Source organism: Diceros bicornis, chromosome 39 (genome assembly GCF_020826845.1).
Source record: "Diceros bicornis minor isolate mBicDic1 chromosome 39, mDicBic1.mat.cur, whole genome shotgun sequence".
NCBI lineage: Eukaryota > Metazoa > Chordata > Mammalia > Perissodactyla > Rhinocerotidae > Diceros > Diceros bicornis.
The window spans coordinates 25663157-25685047 of NC_080778.1; the positions used below are offsets into that span (position 1 = coordinate 25663157).

At 38.8% G+C, this 21891-nt stretch overlaps 1 protein-coding gene across 1 annotated transcript in view; it reads left to right on the top strand.

Moving 5' to 3' along the window:
* ADGB (androglobin) overlaps positions 1-15344 on the top strand; it is a 174620-nt gene extending 159276 nt beyond the window's left edge. The window contains exons 33-36 of the mRNA XM_058534238.1: positions 673-876; positions 8165-8255; positions 9290-9473; positions 14984-15344. Of these exons, the coding sequence (XP_058390221.1) occupies positions 673-876; positions 8165-8255; positions 9290-9473; positions 14984-15169 (665 nt within the window). The 3' untranslated portion in view covers positions 15170-15344. The remainder of the gene's footprint in view (positions 1-672; positions 877-8164; positions 8256-9289; positions 9474-14983) is intronic.
* Positions 15345-21891: the final 6547 nt, after the last annotated feature.

The following is a 21891-nucleotide window of genomic DNA, read 5'->3' on the forward strand; positions in this document are numbered from 1 at the left end:
ATATCTGCCTCTCATTTCAAGATTTCTCCATGCTCTTAAGTATTAGCCCATCACTGCCTTTCATTCAAAGCAGAATATAGCACCAATTAAATCATCTGCAATTGATAAATAGAGGGAAACGTCTGTATAATGTGGAAGTCGTGGTAGGTTTTGTGCAGTTTTTCATAGGCATAAGGATCTGGAACAGTGGGAATAGAATTATAACGTTAAGAAAAAATCTTCCAGCTTTGCAACTTTACAAGCAAGAGCCTTTTTCAGCTCTGTTTTAAGAAAATTTTAGACAAATGCCTACACAGAGGGCCCCCCTCCCAGAAGGGAGAACCCTGTCCACGCACAGTTCTCACATGGGATAGATTCCCTTCCTCCAGGGGCCGCCCTAACAGCAGCCCAATGGTTCAGAGACCCCATTTCCATTTGTAATATCTCACCTTCAAAAAGCCTCTATTTTTACGTGATGTTTTCACGTCCTGAGGCAGCTTCCAGACGCACTGGCTGCCTGGGCCGTCCACATCCCCTCCTGAGGTACCAGTGATTGTTGTCGCCGTGGTTAGAAGTTGCAAAGGTTTCGAGTCTTCTGCTCCAAATCTGTGCTCCCACGAGCCCTGTTACATTTCGTATGTGATTTCATGGAATGCAAGTTTTTTCAGTAACGCACGTGTCATGTTGTGGTAGAAACATCTGCGAGTGCCACAAAAGTGCCCGACGTAAAGAACCCCATGAGTTTAGAGAGCACACCACCAGGGAGTATGCTGTGGAAGAAGTGGCAGCTAACCAAGGGCTTGAAGGATCTGACAAAATCGGTGAGCAGTGAAAGTGGAGCGGTGTCTCCGGCAGGGAAAGAGGAGCGTGAGCAGAGCCTTCGGAAGGACGTTATCGGTGAGTACTGCTCTCGTTGGTAAGACAAGTACCTATTTTGAAATAAAAATTCTAGAAGATACTAACTTAGATATGTGATGGCTAGGGTTACAACATAGAAAAATACGTATTTTGTATTCATGGGTCTTCATTTTGCTCATCAGAGTTGATAATCTGCTCAAGGTTCTGATTATAAAATACCTATCCTTAAGATAAAAGTAGGCATAAAAAAAAGAGTATCAGGGCCACCCGGGTGACATAGCGGTTAAGTGCCACGCTCTGCTTCAGCAGCCCCGGGGTTCACCGGTTCAGATCCCAGGAGCAGACCTACGCAGAGCTTATCAATCCCTGCTGTGGCAGCGTCTCATATAAAGTAGAGGAAGATGGGCACGGATGTTAGCCCAGGACCAATCTTCCTCAGCAAAAAGAGGAGGATTGGCAACAGATGTTAGCTCAGGGCTAATCTTCCTCACAAAAAAATAGAAAGTATCTGATATATTTTTGTATAGTTTTCTGAGTCTACAAATACTGAAAATAAAATTGCAGTTATTGTATATACAGTGATTCACAGTATATATGTATATGTATATATACGCACAGTATATGTGATATATGCTAGTATATATTCACTATAGTGAATCACACATATTCACTTAACAAAGATCCCTTTTGTTCTATCTATAGTATGGTAACTGATAGGTTTTCTTTTTACCTTTTATAATGAATTTTTAAATATTTGGTTTCTAAAATGTTGGAAGAGACCAATTTTCATTGGGGTACAAGCCACACTGACTTGATTCATTTCTGTATAATATGGATTCATATTTATTCACTAAAATGAACCTAAATCCTCAATGGGAAGTATTACAGAGAAATGTCTTTCCACATTCCTGCCTCCATGAGGAAGGGTATTTTCCCTAAGCAACTCTTGGACTTTCTGTTGCTAAGGGGGCTAAGTGTCTTATCTGATTGATATATTTGGAAAGAATAAATTTTGTGTTGCCCGTGGGGAGCCTGAATCCACTGCTGGTCCCTGAATTGGAAGCACTACCTATGACTGAGGGGGGCTGTAGGGGTCAGCCAGCTCTGGCGTTCTGTGATTATGGCCCATTTTTCTCTCACTTCAAGCTATGTCCTCCAATTATACCTACATCAATAGTAAAATCTTACTATTTATTTCTCTACTTGTGCAGAACCCAGGCAGGAAAGAAAGATGTTTTGGAAGAAAGCATCCTCAGAAACACCAACAATGGTTCTTTTCTCAAAATTGCTACACTGGTCTGAGAATTTTCCAATTAAAAACTGTTTATGTGGGTCCGGCCTGGTGGCGTAGTGGTTAAGTGCGTGAGCTCCGCTTTGGTGGCCCAGGGGTCTCAGGTTCGGATCCTGGGCGCGGACCTGCACACAGCTCATTAAGCCATGCTGTGGTGGCATCCCACATAAAATAGAGGAAGATGGGCACAGATTTTAGCTCAGGGCCAATCTTCCTGAGCAAAAAAAGGAGGATTGGCCACAGATGTTAGCTCAAGGCTGGTCTTTCTCACCAAAAAGAAAAAAAAAAAAAACGGTTTATGGCTAAAACATGTCCTTTAGTGATTTCCACAGTGAAGAAGAAAATCCCAAAATTCGAAGGGCTCTTTTACTCTACTAACAAGAGATTCTGACATTTCTGAACCAGTATTTTAAGAGTAAGGGCTCATTTCATAGATAACAACACACATGCCAGTGGCACTAAAATTTATTAGAATAATACCTATCAGTTTGTATTAATATTTTATTGGTAGAGTGCTTTGGCATATATTAACTCACTTGAGCCTCTATGAACTAGAAAAAGCATATACTGCCCTCTCTGCCTCAAAAATGAAGGAATTGATAAATGACTCACCCAAGGGCAGGAAGTTGAAACATTTCAGGTAAAATCAAGGCTCAAACTTTAGTTCTTTTGGTTCCACACTTTGTGATTTCTTATCGAACGCAACCTTTCCCCCACGCTTCGTTAAAGATCTTAAAAAGGAAAATATAATTAAATTCTGATATCAAATTGTTTGTTTATATGCTAACAAGGTCATCTTCAAGTTGAGAAAATTGAATGTAATCATGATTCTTCACACCAGCCTCGGATGGTGTGTCCCCGCTGTTATGGGGTAGATGTCATTTTTTTCCCAGAGCCCCAGACCAGAGTTGTGAGGGAGTGAAGCCTGTGCTTCCAGATCAACTCTCCTGTTTCTCATTTCATCATGCCTTTGGCCATCAGAGTCTTCAGACATTTGCGCTAAAGTTCACATAACTGTAAAAGAGTGTGCTTTTGGGTGGGGAGGAGAGGGCAGGAAACAGCGAGAAAAGGGAAGAGAGAGCAGGAATGCAGGACTTAGACCAACTGAAAAACATTCTTAAATGTGTTTTATTATCATTTTAATTTAATATAAAAAGATAAGTTTAATTACACGCCATCAAGAAAAATGAACTTCCTCTCCCTCTGAGAAGGGGTGTGCTGTTGTGTGCTTTCAGTACCTCCTATAGCACTGAGGCGCTGCCGTGTGCCCCAGTACTGTGGTCGTAGAAGGAATCACACTTGAGAGCCACAAGTCAGGCTGTCCAGCTGTTCTCTGCAGTTCCGTGGCGCTGCTCCCACCTCTGCTCTCGATGCACCACAAATTGGCCCTCCCTCCTGGAGAAGCATCACCCGTAAGAGATTACAGACCCTGTGAGAGCTTTACGTGGTCTGATCTCCACATTCCCATGGATATTTGTGACTCCCGAAAGCTACCTTAGTCTTTCGACTTCCTATTTTCATATAGTAGGTAACTTAGAACAACTTCCTTCATGATGCCAGAGGACATAGAAATAACATCATTATGGATTTCACTCCTAACCATTCTTCCTCAACACCACGCCATCATCAAGATCAAGATTTCAAACATTGCTTTCAACTTCCCTTTTATTTCGGGGGGCTTTCCCAGAAGTTAGAGTGATCTTTGTCTTAATTTCCAATTTTTTGTCCCAGGCTTCACAATCAGTCAAAGTATTCTTCACTGTGTCTTTTTTTTTTTCGTGAGGAACATCAGCCCTGAGCTAACATCCAATGCCAATCCTCCTCTTTTTGCTGAGGAAGATTGGTCCTGGGCTAACATCAGTGCCCTTCTCCCTTTATTTTACATGCGACGCCGCCACAGCACGGCTTGACAAGTGGTGCGCGCCCGGGATCCGAACCTGCGAACCCCGGGGCCGCGGAAGCGTAGCGCGCACACTTAACTGCTATGCCACTGGGCTGGCCCCCCTTCACCATGTCTTTTAAACAGCGATTCTCATATTCAAACTTTCTATGATGAAGGAAGTTTTCTCCTATTGTCTGTTGTAAACCGAAACTTTTGTAAAATGTAATAAAATGACTAAATTGATGATCAATTGCTATAAAAATATTTCTAAATGCATACTCTCACTTTCAGAACTTATCCCATAGAGGACCAGATTGCAGATGGAGGATGGTCCATACACACACATACACTTTGAGCTGCACCGTTCTAGAGTTCTAAGACTGTCATGCTATACTCACACCCTCTTCTGATATGACAAAGTTTTGTAGGTGAACGTGAAGATTAACCTTCTCTGCCCCTTTCCCACTCTCTCTCTTTAAATATATATTATTTGGCAAGATATAAGAAAACACAAACATCTAATTAATCGGAAAACATTTTCTTTCCAGCCAGAGTCAGCAGAGCTGGTGTCTTATAAAAACAATTCAAGTTTGAAATGCCAAAAATATACCCAACAGAAGTAGATGTGTTTGTAAGAAAAGCAAATGGACTTTAGAAATCTGAGATCCCATAGTAACCATGATGAAAAAAGAAAACTTATTGGCCACTGGTTTCTAGAAGAGTCATGTTATAAAATGTCCATACTTCAGGAATGTTTTATTGAATGTTATAAAATGAATTCGTGTTTTAATGATGGAACAGAGTTGGAATTTGTATTATTATATTCGTTTTTCTCACATGTATTGTGACGATGTATTTTTGAAAAAATGAAAAATTAATTTGGATGTTATTGTTTTTTAAGTTTTTTTAAAGGTTTACATTAGATTATATTTCCAAATGAATGATCACTTTTAGCCAGTTGTTATAAATTAAGCGCTTTACAATATTGCTGAGACTATTACAACCACATGTGAAAAGCAGGATTAAATACAGTGCAGAGTGGGACCTGTTGCATTGCAGAGTGAGAACTTGACATATCTTCTTCCCAAAAAGCAATGATAAACTGGAAAAAAAAGATTAAAAAAATTTCAAAACTCTGGGGCCGGCCTGGTGGAGCAAGTGGTTAAGTGCGCACAGACCGCTGCGGTGGCCCGGGGTTCGCCGGTTCGGGTCCCAGGCGCGCACAGACACACCACTTGTCAAGCCATGCTGTGGTGGCGTCCCATATAAAGTGCAGGAAGATGGGCACGGATGTTAGCCCAGGGCCAGTCTTCCTCAGCAAAAAGAGGAGGATTGGCAGATGTTAGCTCAGGGCCGATCTTCCTCACACAAAAAAAACAAAATTTCAAAACTCTGAAAGCAAACTAAATGAAAAATAATTATTAAAAATAAGAACAACAAAAACAAATGAACTTAATCCTACTTGTTTCCTATTGCTGCTGTATCAAATAACCACACACTTAGTGACTTAAAACAACACAAATTTCTTACAGTTCTGGAGGGCAGAAATTTGGAAATTAAGGTGTTGGCAGGGCTGCATTCCTCCTGGAGGCTCTAGGGGAGACTCTGTTTCCGTTTTCAGCTTCGAGGGCCATCTGACTTCTTGGCCGTGGCTCCTTCCTCGTATTCAGGGCCAGCAGCACAGCATCTTCAAATATCTCTGTCTCTTTGTCTCTCTTTCCCTCCCTCCATCTGTATTTCTTCTGTGTCCATCTCCTCATCCCCTTCTTGGATTCTTTGTCTTCCACCTGCCTCTTTTTTCCCTTATGTGTTCTTGTGATCACATTGAGCCCAGCTGAATAATCCAGAATCATCTTCTCATATCAACATGCTTAACTTAACTGCATCTTCAAAGTCCTTGTAAGGTAACATATTTATAGGTTTCAGAGATTAAGTTATAAGACACTTCAGAGGTGCATTAGGCTGTCTACAACAATTGTTAGGGACAGCAAGGATCTATGGTTTAATGTGAGGTTTTCTCATCAACCCCAAGCTCTGCAGCATGGTAGCCACGGGGACCGGCAGCCTTGGTGCCAATGCTAGTAAAGGTTGACCTGACTTGAGGCTCCAGGGAAAAGTTCCATGCCCATGGGCGTTGTTGCAAGTAATAGTGAACTTGGTGGCAAACTGGGAATGGCCAACATCACAGCTGCCTGGGACTGTGACACTGGTCAGAGTGAGCAACATATCAGCCAAAAATTGAACAAGGAGATCTGGGTAACAAAACAGCCATAGTGATTTCAACCTAAGATCAAGAACAAGGCAAGTTATCCACCCTAACCACTTATGGAGGTTCTAGCCACTTCTATCAAAAAAAACAAATAAAACACATCTATATCAGAAGGGAAGAAGTAAAACTGTATTGGCAGACAAATTGATTCTATATCCTGAAAATCCTAAGGAATCAGGGAGAAAGAACCAAGAATCTCATCTAGAACTAATAAGTGAGTTTGGTGAGGTCACGTGGTACAAGATTAATATACAAAAATTACTTCTATTTCTACATATTATCAATAATAAATCAAAAAATCAAAAAGACAGTTTCATTCCCAACAGCATCAATAGTAAATGTATGGAAATAAATTTAACAAAAGTGCAAGATGTGTATTTTGAAAAGTATAAAACAGCATTGAAGGAAACTTTAAAAGATCTAAATGGAGAGGTAGTCCATGCTTTGGACTGGAAGACTCAATATAGTAAGATAGTAATTCTCCCCAAATTGGTTTGTAAATGCAATGTAATCCCTATCAGAATTCTAGTGGACGTCTTACAAAATTTGACAAGCCAACCTCAAAACTTATATGGAAGTGCAAAAGACCCAGAATGAACAAAATAGTTTTGATAATGAACCAAGGGAGAGGATTTTTACTTCATGATTTCTAGATTTGTAATGAAGCTAACAACAATCAAAACACTATGATTTGACAATTTCTTAAAAAGTTAAACATAATTTTACCATTCCCACTCGCATGAAGTGTCCAGGAGAAGCAAATCTGTAGAGACACGAAGTAGATTAATGGTGGCCTGGGGCTTGTGCTGGGAATGAACAGTGACTGTAAAAGGACATAAGAAATTTGATGTGGATAGTGGAAATGTTCTGAAACTGGATTTTTGATGCTGGTTGCACAACTCTGTAAGTTTAAGTATTAATTATACTTTTAAAATGGGTGTATTTTATGCTATGCAAATTATACTTCAATAATTTTTTTCAAAAAAGAAATTAAGTGGTCTGGAAAGGCTGAATGGTTAATGTCTTAGACTTTAAAGTTTCTTTCTTATATCTGTTTCTTGTGGGTTCATAGGGGTCTATGGAGCAAAAAGTTCCTGGTAATTTGATTTTCAGTGTTTCCTTATTATATATTGCCTACTCCACTGGACTAAAAGTTTCTTGAAGGTAGGGTACTGTATGTTAAACATTTTTATATTCCACCCCCATAGTGCTTAGTATAGCTTTTCACATTAGAGCAAGCACTTTAGATACTGGGTCATTTAACTTGTTTATCGCAAATTTTTTTTTTTTTTTTTGTGAGGGAGATTGGCCAAGAGCTAATATCCATTGCCAATCTTCCTCTTTTTGCTGAGGAAGATTTTCCCTGAGCTAACATCTGTGCCCATCTTTCCTCTATTTAATGCATGGGACACTGCCACAACATGGCCTGATGAGCGGTGCACAGGTCCGCGCCTGGGATCCGAACCTGTGAACCCCAGGCCACCGAAGCAGAGTGCGTGAACCTAACCACTATGCCACCTGGCCGGCCCTATAATGAAATTTTGTAACTTAAAGTATAACCTTTTTTGTCTCTGTCTTCATTTAACTATAATTAGAATAACATTTTATTACTTTTCTTATACAGTATATTCATTTTGTTTATTTTCATTTTCTCATCTCCTTCATTTAACTGTCGGTATAGTAACACCAGCTAGAGGATAAATATGAAATAATATTGTATTTTAATAAAGTTGTATTAAATCACATTAAAATCATATCAAATAAGGCAAGTCCTATCAATGGTTGTTTTTTAACAGAAAATATTATTTTCAATTCAAATGAGATATAACAGTCATTTAGTCATTGTTGATTCTTTCTTGAAAGCCTGGGACTTTTTTTTTAACAGGGCCTCATTCACGATCCCCAACACTTTTGGAAATATCTCCACGACTTATTCGAAAAGAGCTAGAATGTGTAGACTTAACTCAATATGTACGGTAAGTTTTAATAAACATAATTAACACAGACAATTGGTGTTCACAGAATTTTGGGTATATTGCCAATAGGCAGTAGATAAACAACTGAAATTTGAAATTAAATGCTTAATATATTTTTAGTGTATCTAAATTTTTAGAAGTACATGATTTTACATCTCAAATTTGGCAAATGTTTTATGAAGTCAATCATAAAAGCATTTAAATGCGTTCTGCAAAGATTTAATTTGTAAGCTCATTAAGGTGAGTTGAGCTACAGAAAATTCCCACCATACTTTCTGCTATTATTTAACTAGATTCAATTTCCTTAAGAGCTAGACAATAGGATTAATAGAGAGAGATAGTTACTCAAGCATATTTACAAGTTTGAAAACATTTTCAAAATTGTTTAGCTTCATAAATTAAAAAGGAAAACCTACAAAATATTCCATAGTTTCGAACACCCATTCCACAAACACCTCATCAAATGGTATATCTAATTTTACTGATACTTTCATAAAATAATTTCCTAAAATATCATGATTCGATAGAGCAAAGCCCATCTAAAAATAATGGTTTAGGGCCGGCCCCTTGGTTTAGTGGTTAAGTGCGTGCGCTCTGCTACTGGCAGCCTGGGTTCCATCCGGCACGCACCAACACACTGCTTCTCCCGCCATGCTGTGGCCGCGTCCCACATACAGCAACTAGAAGGATGTGCAACTATGACATACAACTATCTACTGGGGCTTTGGGGGAAAAAGGGGGGAAAAAAAAGGAGGAGGATTAGCAATAGATGTTAGCTCAGAGCCGGTCTTCCTCAGCAATAAGAGGAGGATTAGCATGGATGTTAGCTCAGGGCTGATCTTCCACAAAAAAAAAAAAATACTTTAAAAATAAATAAATAAATAAAATGGTTTATTCCTTCTATTCCTAATATTTGATTTCATTCAGAGCACCACACTGTTGATATGATTTTAAATTATTTGAGTTCTAAAGTCAAGTCCATTTCAGAGTTCCCAAATGACTTAATGTATGTCTTTTGATATTTTTATGTCAAGGAAAACAAAAACTGAGCCCCTGCTGCAAACAGAGGAACTGAACAAGCAGCAGGCAATGCAAAAAGCAGAGGAGGTCCATCAGTTTCGACAGTACAGGACCAGAGTCCTTAGCATTAGAGACATTGACCAAGAGGAACGACTTAAGTTGAAGGATCGGGTCCTGGAGATGTATGGGGAAATGCGGGTGAGTCTCAGGTGCATACCTGGATCAAGTTGACCAATTCCTTTTAAAAAGATATCATAGAAGCATATAGTAACCGGGTAAAAAGAAGTCTTGAAAACATTTAGTTCCCAGCTTCTCAGAAAAGATGGCAAATTGACAATACACATCTAATTTTACTTGCTCTCTAAAGTCCCTCTAAAATGCAGTATTGGGAATCTATCCACAAAATGGGAAGAATGGGAGAGAAGATAACAACAAAATATTTGTGCAGCTGGAAAAAAGCTGGATGAAGATTGCATTAACAGACCTGAGGCAGCCAAATCCTAAGCTGGCTGTAGAAAAATTCTTAAGAATCAACTCAGTTTGCTCCCCAGAATCCCCAAAGGGCTCTGAAATTGGTGACGCCCACCAGGTTAGGAAGTGAAGGTCCAGGGGGAGGAAGATAAAATCATTGGGTTTGTTTGGTTTAAAACTATTTAAGAAGCAGTTAGAACTGCTGATCACCACCTCAACCTTTTGTAGACAGGTGACTGTCCCTTCTCCACCCCAGCAGAAGACTAGAGGTGCTTTATTTAGACAGGGTCCAAAAAAGAAGGATTTCTGTAGTGTGAAAGATCAAGCTTAATTAAAAATGGAAGTATTGTACTAGAAATGGGGAAATTTGATAAATATATATGAAGGACTTCCACTATGGAAGATGAAGATTTATTTTTTTTCTCCTTTTCTCCTACAACACACACACACATTCACACATGCTCCAAAGACACCGAAGGCTACAAGACTTTCTAAACATTTTAGCCACAGTGATATTGGGTTCTCCATGTCATTTCCAGTATTGGCCAGTGTGAGGAATATGCCTTTTTGATGTCTCTTCTTGTTTTCCTATAGGTACATCAAACTGAACCTCTCCAAATCCATATTCTGAAATTCCTGCTCTCCCTCTCACGTCAGCACAGACATAACCCTCCACCAATATTCTCCATCCCAGTTAAAGGGCAGTTGCAATCTTCCAGTTGCTCAAGGAGAAACCTTGGAAACATCCTTGACTTCTCTCACTAGTTACCTCTCATCCATTAACAAAACTTGTCAGCATTACCTTGAAAATAGATCCAAAATTCAACCACTTTTCACTCTCTGTATCCCCACCATCGAGTCCAAACGGCTATTATTTTCCATTCAGAGTATCGCTAAAGCCTCCTGACTCATCTCACTGCTTCCTTCTTGCCCTCCTACAAGGTGGACTCTGCCCTGCAGCCAAAGTGATTGTGTGAGTCAGGACAGACTATTGTGTCCTGTGGTTACAAATAGTCCCAATGTCAGGGGTTGGCAAACTGGTTTTCTGTAAAGGGCCAGATAGTAAATATTTCTGGCCATATGTTGCACCTACTCAACTCTGCCATTGTTAACACAAATCAGTCAAAGATAACACTAAATGTGTTCCAATAAAACTGTATTTAGAGAAACAGGCAGTGAGCCAGATTTGTTCCACAGGCCTTAGTGTACCAGACCCTAGATTAAACCAGTAAGAGAGTGTTGCTCCTTCTAGCTACATGGCCAGTGACTTCAGTAGAGGGTCATTCTCATCACATTTACTTTGCATAGTCACATTTCATTAGCCAAAGCGAGTCACATAATCACATACAACTTCACTGAAGGAATCAACCTTGCTGACGCCTGGATTTCAAACTCCTAGCACCAAGAACTGTGAGACGATAAATTTCTGTTATTTAAGCCTCTCGGTTTGTGGTCCTTGGTTATGGCAGCCCTGGCAGACCAATACAGAGTGCAATGCTACCAGGTGCCCGGAGGAGAACCCCAAGTATTTTAGGAATTGCACTAAGGGTTATCAAAGTACATCCTTAAAATGGAGGGTGGGGTCATTTCACTCCTCTGATGGCTTCACATTTCACTAAGAAAAAAGCCAGAGTCTTTATTATGATGTCTAGAGTGCTACGTAATCTAGTGCCCACTTTCCTCTCCCATCTTTTTCTCTACCATCCTACACTCTCTTCTCCTTTTTTTTTTTTTTGGAAATTGACTTTGCCCTTCCACTAACAGCCAGGCATGTCCCCACCTGTGGGCCGTGGACCGTGCTCTTCCTGGAACGTCCTTCCTGCACAGAGCCAAATGGTTTACAGCTTCACTTTATGAGCTCTCTCATCTATTGTCACTTCATTAGAGAGATCGTCTCTAGCTATTCTTTCCAAATTAGAACCCTTCAAAATTTGTATACTCAAGCCTGGCTTTATTATTTTCTTTAAAGCACTTATCCTGTATATATATTCATTTATTGGTTTAACATGGAAATGTATGTATATTGCTTATTAAATATGCATACATTTTTAATCTATCTCCACTAGAATATAGACTCTATGTGAACAGGAACTTTGTTTTGATTCACTGTTGTATCCCCAGAGCCTAGAAGGGATTCTATCTCACAGAAATTTGTTTCATAAGTGAATCAATAGATGAATATTAAAATTATATAGATTCAATTCATCATGTAGAAAATAGTTTAAATTAAAATATTATAAGACAAAAGGGAATTTCAGGATTGCCGGTCATGTTTTCCGTGTTTAATAGACAAGAACAAATGCAGCAGATGGGGAGGAGATAGGGAAGAAATATTAACTTGGATAGTTTTGAATTCAGATCCCATTCTTTAAGTGTGAGGTACAGATAAGCACGTTAAGAGAAAGTTTTTTGTTTTTGTTTTTGTTTTTTGTGAGGAAGATCAGCCCTGAGCTAACATCCATGCTAATCCTCCTCTTTTGGCTGAGGAAGACCAGCTCTGAGCTAACATCTATTGCCAATCCTCCTCCTTTTTTTTTTTTCCCAAAGCCCCAGTAGATAGTTGTATGTCATAGCTGCACATCCTTCTAGTTGCTGTATGTGGGACGCGGCCTCAGCATGGCCGGAGAAGCGGTGCATCGGTGTGTGCCTGGAACTGAACCCCGGGGCCGCCAGTAGCGGAGCGCGTGCACTTAACCGCTAAGCCACGGGCGGCCCCAAGAGAAAATTTTGATTGAAGCTACCTTAAGAGAAACACGATCAGTATTATATTTCTTATCAAATGGGAGAAAACATAAGGGATTACTGACATACATTAAATTACATGAGGGATAAGGGATTACTGACATATATTAAACTACTTTTCACTAAACCCTTAAGATGGCTCTCTCTTTCTTTTTTTACTATGTCCCTACTGTCATCTTGTATTTGTGCAGTTGATTTAGTGAAAGCAGTTTTGTTGTGGTAGATACAGTCTTCTTTTGTCAAAAGCTTTGGTAAGTCTGATTCTGACATTCAGCTGTTCCATCATCTCAACCCAAAGTCATGCAAGTTGCAAAACCATGGAAAATTTCTTGAAGAATTCAGTGATGAAGACGACACAGTCATTTCCTGAAGCTTCTCTTCCAGCATCACTTCATTAATTCTTATTTTTTCATTATACCATTTTTGAAACAGTAAACACTCTACAAATTGAACCATAATTGTGGCCATAGTATCAGAATTGCAATGATTTGCATTTGCAGGCCTCTTAGTAAAACTGCATCAGCACTTGGTAATCACTGCCTCATTTGTAAACACTTTTAGGGAAGCCATTTCATAATCCATTTCTAGAATGTTGCCTGGAACTGACATTAAGTGTTCTCGTCTATACTTTTGAAAATTGAAAATTATTCTTCTTTTTGAAAATATAAACTATATTTACCTGTGTATAATCTCTGACACTTCACATTTCCACAGTTTATTCACTCAACATATATTTCTGTGCATTTTTGTACCAGAGACTGTCCTAAGCATGAACAAAAGAGATAAACCCTTGCCTTCGTGAAGCTTACATTCTAGTGAGGAAATAGATGCTCAAATACAAGCACAATACAGAAATGCATTGTATAATATGAGAAAAAGGGATAAATGTTGAGGAAAAAGGAAAAGTAGAACAGAATCAGAACACAGTGATTCAGAGGAGATATCAGCTAGAGCAAAGGCCCTAAGGCAAGAGCAAAATTCATGTATCCGAGGAAGGACACTAAGGAGACCTGTGCCACGGAGCAGAGTGAGCAAGGGGTAGGTGAGTGCGAGGAGGCCGGAGAGGAAGTGGGGGGAGGGGATGGGGAAGGTAATCATTAGGACCGTGAAGGCCACCGAAAGGACTTTAGCTTTATTCTGAGGGAAATATGGAACCATGACAAGGTTCTAATGAGCAGAGGAGCAACGTGATCTGACTTAACGTCTTAAAGGGATTGCTCTGGATATTGTGTGGAGAACAGATAAGTGTAGAAGGAGGCACATAGAAAGGACGAGAGTTCTGTGACGAGACCATTGCATTGAGCATGCAGTGGTGATGGTGGTTCACACCAAAGTGATAGGGTGGAGGTGGTGAGAAGCAGTTGAATTCCGGATGTATTTTCGAAGTAGAATCAACTGGATTTCCTGATGGGTTGTTGGTTTATTATATGAGACAGAGAAGAGTCATGAAATACTCTAAGTTTTTTGCCTAAACAACTGAAATGATTGAGCTGCCATCAAATCTGATGGTTTGGAAGGGAAGATAAGGATTTCAGTTTGGGACATGTTTTGATATAGTTATTGTATCAAAATGGACATCTTTACATATCTAGTAGACGGTCATGTGAAGATGTTGAATAGAAGTTCCATATGTGATTCTGGAATTTGAGAGAGAGATCTGGGCTGGAGATAAAAAATTAGGGGACCCATCAGTGTATAAATGGTATTTAAAGCCAAAGATGAGATCACGACGGGAAGAGGCCTAAGATCTGAGACGTGGTCACTTGCAAATTAAGAGATGAAGGAGAAATCAGTTAAGGCAACTGATAAGGAGCAGACAGTGAAGTAGGAGAAAAATCAAGAGGGTGTGGTGCCCAGGACACCGAGTTAAGTTGGTTGATCCAGGAGGAGAGAGTACAGGTAAATAAAAATAAGACCAAAAAATGATCTTGGATTTAGCTACCTATGAGGTCAATGGTGTCCTTGATGAATATAGATTTTTTGAAGCAGTGAGAACAAAAGCCAAACTGACAATAACAAAGATATCCAGTGGATTAGGTGATATTATTTGGCAGTTCTTTACATACAAGTCAGATGCATTTTGTCTGGGCTAGAATATGTGTGGGGAACCAGTAATTTATTGAGCACAGTCACTGTGAGAGACACACTGGGCTGCATGTTTCCTATAGACTATATTTAAACTCATTTAAAGCAGATTGTTGCTTTGCCAAAATCTCTGCCTATTTCTTTCTTCCCCTTTGTTTTCCTCCTACTGATGCTTTTATTTACCATTCTGTTCAAATCTCATGTACACTTGGTTGCTAGCTCATGTTTTATGCATTGATGAACATTTGAGATCATAACCCAATTTTCATCTTTCTTCAATAATTTCCCACGGGAATCTATTGGCATGAGAAAAGGATAAAGGGATTGCTTTCTTCTTCTTTTATTTTTTTCCTGGAACCGTAAGTCTTTATTAGGGGACCTCATTTGCTTGGGGTTTTGTTTTGGAATAGGACTCCTTAGATGAAGCCCGGCAGAAGATCTTCAATATCCGGGAAGAGTACAGAAACAAGTTGCTGCAAGCAGAGTGCCTGAGGCTGGAGGCGCTGGCTGAGGAGGAAGCAGCCTTAAAGGCGGAGTCCGAAAAGAAGACCTTAGCCCCTGACGCACAGAAAAAAAAGAAAGGAAAGAAAAAGTAACGAGGAGATGCCCAATACTACCCTTTTTCTTCTGAAGAAGAAAAACCAGTTTTTAATGATCTATAACTTTGCTTGTTGATAAGGTATTAGGCCAATTGAAAATAGAAGTTTTCTTACCTTAGAAATAGTTTCTGTATTTTGGTGTTAGTGTTAGTTTTTCTCAGAAAGCTATTATTTGAAGCCATTAGAGTTTAAATTTTTGTAATTTCAATAAACATTGCTTCCAAATATTTAGCTGGAATAAAATTTATGTGTCTGTCTCTGAATTGCTGCATTTTTACTTAGTGCTAAGACAAGATTGTAAACGAACCAACAGGATTGCCTTTCAAAAATTCAACAATGAGGAAAATAGCTATTGTTCTTGGAGAAAATTTTGCCTCTAACTTTAAAGACTGTAAAGTGTTAAAAAATACACTTCAGACTTGTGTTTTTTTGTGTGCGAGGAAGATCAGTCCTGAGCTAACATCCGTGCTAATCCTCCTCTTTTTGCTGAGGAAGACCGGCTCTGAGCTAACATCTATTGCCAATCCTCCTCCTTTTCTTTGCCCCAAAGCCCCAGTAGATAGCTGTATGTCATAGTTGCACATCCTTCTAGTTGCTGTATGCAGGACACGGCCTCAGCATGGCTGGAGAAGTGGTGCGTCGGTGCGCCCCCGGGATCTGAACCTGGCCGTCAGTAGCGGAGCGCGCGCACTTAACCGCTAAGCCACGGGGCCGGCCCCAGACTTGTGTTTTTTTAAAAGCTGAACTTCAATAAACTTTACTCAATGGGCAAAGACTATTGTGGGTCCTAACAAGTCACAGTGACCCAGGCATAGAGTGTGTGATCACAAACACATCCCTTGTCATGTGTGCCAGCATCGTATTTTTTGTAAGACAGAGAATATGTTCTTGTATGCTAGTTTTAGAAAAACACAATGAGTGGATTAATTGAGGCACATAGTAGGAAATTGACTTCTCCCAAAAACCCGCTCCCAATTCATGACTTTCTCAGATGAAAACTCCTATAGTATGTTTCAACCAGTCAAAGCTGTTTTACTTTGATAGGTGATTTTCCTTTTTTTCATTTACTTAAATCTTTATTACTAAAAAATTTAATTCTTGGGGCTGACCCGGTGGCATCGTGGTTAAGTTTGCACACTCTGCTTCAGCAGCCCAGGGTTCGCAGGTTCAGATCCCCGGCGTGGACCTACACACCGCTTGTCAAGCCATGCTGTGGCAGGTGTCCCATATAAAGTAGAGGAAGATGGGCACGGATGTTAGCCCAGGGCCAGTCTTCCTCAGCAAAAAGAGGAGAATTGGCCACAGATGTTAGCTCAGGGCTAATCTTCCTCACACACACACACAAAAAATTTAATTCTTTATGTGTATGTAATTTTACTTAAATATGTAAACACATGCATTTTTTCCTTTCCTTTCCACTTTCCTTCACAACCCTGTGATCTCCCAGCCTCCCAAAGTAATACATGGTAACAACCTAGTATGAATGTTTCCATATTTTTCACTGATCTCATCTAATCATACATCAATATTTCATATTATATCATGGCTTGTTTTACAAAATGACATTTTAGTATACATACTTGACTGTATCTTGATTTTTCTCACCAAACAATACAAAATCTCTTCGGGTCAAAAGTAATGCATTCTTTTTAATTGCTGTGTGATAGTCCAGTGCAGATATATCATAATTTATTCAGCTAATTCTTTATTGGTGATTAGTTACTTTGTTTCTAAATATTTGCCATACAAGCTGCCTGCTTGAAAATACACGTGTGTGTGTATGTCAGAATATCCAAGTAGTAACATTGGTATTATTTATTCTCGAGTTAGATAAAATCCAGCTACAAACATATCTTGTCCTTATAATTAAATCATAAATCTTTAATCATCAATTACTTCTGTCAAATCTTTTTCATTGCCATCATTATTTGATTTTTTTTCATTTTCTTTCCTCTTCTTTTATTGCTATACTTTTTAATCTTTCTGAGTTTTTCACTTCTGATTTTTCCAATGCTCTGATCCTTTTGTTAACTTATGGTAGCTTATTTTGAATTATTATACTACGTTTTTCTTCTGATTAATGCACACTTCTCTGGTATATTCTCATTTTCCATCTGAACGTGATTTACTTCATTTTCATCTCATTACCTTTAATAACTGGCATGGAGTTAGACAAATTTTACCCAATATTTTAAAAAGATTTGTTTTTATGACCCATTAGGAGGACAGATGGTATGAATATCTTTCCCAGCTTTACGGATGGAGGACTCCTCCTCTGTTGTAATCATCAAGTATGGCCTTTCTGTCTAACCATTTCTTTGTCTCTCACCGCTAAGCCTGGTATATAAAGGCTTTTGTTTTGATTTGGTTTAGTTTTGTCTCCACACCTCTGTTTCCTGGATTTCTATAAACCTTGGTTTTCAAGGCAGAACTCTCATCTTTAGATATTTTATTTTGCTGCTACAGTACTCCAGATCACCCTCTCTTGTGCACTGTTGGAGGGACTGTAAATTGGTGCAGTCACTATGGAAAACAATATGGAGGTTCCTCAAGAAATTAAAAATAGGACTGCCATATGATCCAGAAATTCCACTTCTGGGTATACATCCAAAGGAAATGAAATCACTATCTCGAAGAGATATCTACATCCCCATGGTCATTGCCGCATTATTCACGATAGCCAACATATGGAAACAACCTAAGTGTCCATCAATAGATGGATGAAGAAAATGTGATATATATATATATATATATATATATATATATATATATATATGTGGAATACTATTCAGCTATAAAAAGAAAGAAATCCTCCCATTTGTAAAAACATGAACCTAAAGGACACTATGCTTAGTGAAATAAGCCAGACACAGTAAGACAAATACAGCATGATCTTACTTATACGTAGAATCTAAAATAGTCAAACTCATAGAAGCAGAGAATAGAATTGTGGTTATCAGGTACTGGGAGCTGGGGGAAATGAGGAGACGTTGGTCAAAGAATACAAACTTTCAGTTATAAGATGAATATGTTCTGGGGAATCTAATGTACAGCATGGTGACTAGAGTTAGTAATGTAGTATTGTGTACTTGAAATATGCTAAAAGAGTAAACCTTAAATGTTTCCACCACACACCAAGAAAACACATGGTAACTATGTGAGGTGATGGATGCATTAATTAGCTTGATTGTGGTCATTATTTCACAATGTATACATACATATATTAAATCACAATGTACATTCTAAATATATATAATTTTTATTTGTCAATTATACCTTAATAAAGCTAGTAAAAAATAGTTATAATGATAACTAAAAAAACAAATTACAGTGCATTCTTGGGTTTATAGCTTACAGAGAAGTAAAATGTAGATAACAATCACCCAAAGGACAGGAGGGGGAGATGAAAACACTACACCAATGTAGTGTTCTTAAATAATACGTAAAGTGTGAGAACATTATTTGAATGAAGGTTCCGACAACTACACAGGGTATATTGTTAATCTTAAACCTTTAGTAAAAAATAAACAAAAATAATAAGTCATTAGTGAAATGAAATACTAAAAATACTTCAATTAATCCAAGAGTAGTTTAGAGAGAAGGGGGAAATAACAAACAAAAACTGGTAAAAACATAAAAGAGATAACAAGATGGTAGATTTAACAAAGTATTTTCTAATAAATAAAAAATAAATATGGCTCCCAACCTTTAAAATAAGGTAAAAATAAAATCAATATTTTGTAACGAGATACTATGAATACTGTTGTATAAATGTTTGGAGTGACTACACTAGAAATACCTGGTACATAGAACACCAGGTATGATGTTCATGCCTATACCTGGGGTCACTGGGAATGCAATAGGTGCAAACGCAGACTGATTTACAGGTTTGCAATCGTGACTGAAATATTTGGAATGGGGTCGCCATTGGTGATACATTTCCAAAATAGTGAACAACCCCTGGTAAAATTCCAAAGATAACAATATTTAGTCTGCCCTTATTGTACACAATGGTTGCATTCCTGAAATATTCAGTGATCTTTGAAACAGTGCAAAAAATACTTTGGGTTTATATAGTTTACAGAGTAGGTTCTTGGGTCTTAACCTGCAGGTCTTAACCTGCTTTTAGACTACATGAATGATGGGCCATTAAAATCATAGAGAAGGTAAGATAATTCTTTGTTGCATGTGACTCTTTCAAAAATTGAGGAATGTCTAACATCCTTGCCTTCAACCCCTAAAGAGCAGTACTTCTGTCCCATTTTGGACAACCCAAAATGTGCCCACATATTTCCTAAATATTCTCTAGAGGTGGCACTGTGCCCACTGAGGTCATCCTCATGTAGAAGAAGAGTCAAGATTGCTGAGAAGCTGAAGATAGTAATGTCTGTGAACCATAGTTAATAAATAACTCTATTAAAATACATAGCCATATAAATACCCTCCATTGTGTTCACTGAGTTAACCAGGGTATGTCTATAAAGCATGGCATAGTTCCTACAATCTCTAGACCACCATCTTTGACAAAGCATATGGCCCACCATTCAGCCTGTTTCTCCTTAGCCTCCTACCATCTACCTCTTTACATCCCCCCAAGAACTTCAAGGTCAATCCCTCCATCTCAGGGCTCTTATAAAAGAGAAAACAGTTTTCCTCTTCTGCAGTCACAGGCCTGCATCTGAGTCAATAGTAACAATCCCCAGGGTGCAACTCTGGTGATAGTGAAAGATGGTTATAAGAGCAATTTTACTCCTCAGTGACTCCAACACCTCCGCTGAAGAACAGAATTGCCGCTTTGCCTTTTGCAAAGTCAAAGTATTCACTAAAGTGTTTTGTGAAATGTAACAAAGGGCAGTCTTCATGTAAATGAATCAGAAAATTGCTGACAACTTGGATAAAATTTTAACTGGCTTTTAGAATCAAGTTTTCAAAAACAGAAAACACTGACTTCTAGTCTCAGAGCCCCTCCTATACACAGACGATTTGCACACATAAGAAAACGTTGCATAATGTTCTGATATGTTAACTGATGTTTACCTTGTGTCTCCGTCTCGCTCAAAAGAAACCCTTGCATCCACTGCCTCATGGAAAATAGGAAAATAGCAGGAGAAGTGGCAGGAAGGGTCATGTAGTAATGGAATTTGCCTCAGAGGAAACTGTGCCCTACCACCCCCATCCTCTGCCTTGGGCTGTATCCCGGGTGGGATTATTTATACCAGATTAAAGAAAGTTTTCAATGACCTTCACAGCACATCTCTGAAATTAACATTATGAAGGAACTTTGTTTCAAGCTGTTGTTATAACATTTTTTGTCTAATCAATTGCAAAACAGATTTTATGGATCTCAATTTAGATAAAATAGTTTCCAACCATGAGTGGAATAGCTTTGTTATGTATTGTGCTCAGACCTTTAGGCTAAACATCCTTGTTTTTCGTTTGGGCCCAGATGGCAGCGTGACCACACGTATGATTTATTTTTTAAGTGAACCTATATAGCAAATCACTCTACCATGTACACATTTTTAATACATTTAATACATGTTGCTAATTATAAAAATTCAATTATCTAATCTGTAAATCCCTTTGCCGTCTAGTATATAATACAATGACACTACTTATTTTCAGTGTTTATCAAATTGTTGATTTCAGAATCACCAATTCAGATAGCATTCTTCCATCCTGAAACCGTGCATGAAGAGGTTAAGAAATCTTCCCTGGGCTAGAAGATGAGAGCAAAAACTTTGAGATAAGCTTTGCTAACTGCAGCTGTGCATATTCAACATAATCAACTGTTGTTCAAAACTAAGCGGGTCTTTCCCTCCCTCCTTAGTATATGAGTGAGCTGTCTCTCCCAGGAAGTCAAGGTCCAGACATCAAGATTCAGCCTGGCAAGGCCAAACACAGGCTGAAGATGAAAACTAACCAGAGAAGTCCAGACAATTAAGGGAAAGAAATTCAGTCTTCAAGGCCAAACACAGGCTGATGGGGAGATGCCAACCGGCACAGCCACATACTCCGCCTCCCTTACCTAAAACCCCAGCACATGCTCTCCCTCGCAACTTTTAAAACCCCTTGCCTCCCATCTTTCAGGCAGATGGGACAAATTTGAGAGCTCTTGTCTCCCAGCTGATGTCAACTGAAATAAAAACTCTTTCCTTGCCATAAACCTGGTGTTCCAGTTTTATTTGGCCCTTCTTGTGTGGCGGGTAAAGAACCTGGGTATGTATCCAGTAACAATTCCGCTGTAGATGGGTGATATATTTAGACAGATACAAAGAAAACTCATAAAAAATGATGTTTGCCTTTGTGGAAAAGATCTCAAAATTAATATGTTACACAGTAAAGACTTATCAGTTAGTAGTTAAATGGATAAATAATATAAATTATGATTATGGCTCATTGGGCTAAGTTGGTTAACATCTCTATAAGATTTGTGGGAGATCAAAATTGGCCACCTCTAAACATGTCTTTTTTACCTTGGATATTTTATTGATAGACTGGGAAGGTCCTTCCTAAGACCAAATGTTTACATTTATAAGGGAAATCTCCATTTGTAAAGGTATCTCCCTCTCTGTACCAGGAAGAAAGGGGGATGACCTCATCTTTAGAAACTCTTATCACTGCGGAAGGTGAGGACTTAAATCTGCATACTCTTGATTGCTCTGCCTTCTGGTGGTCTCCCACGGCTGACTCCCCCACCCTCAACATCCTCCTTTGTC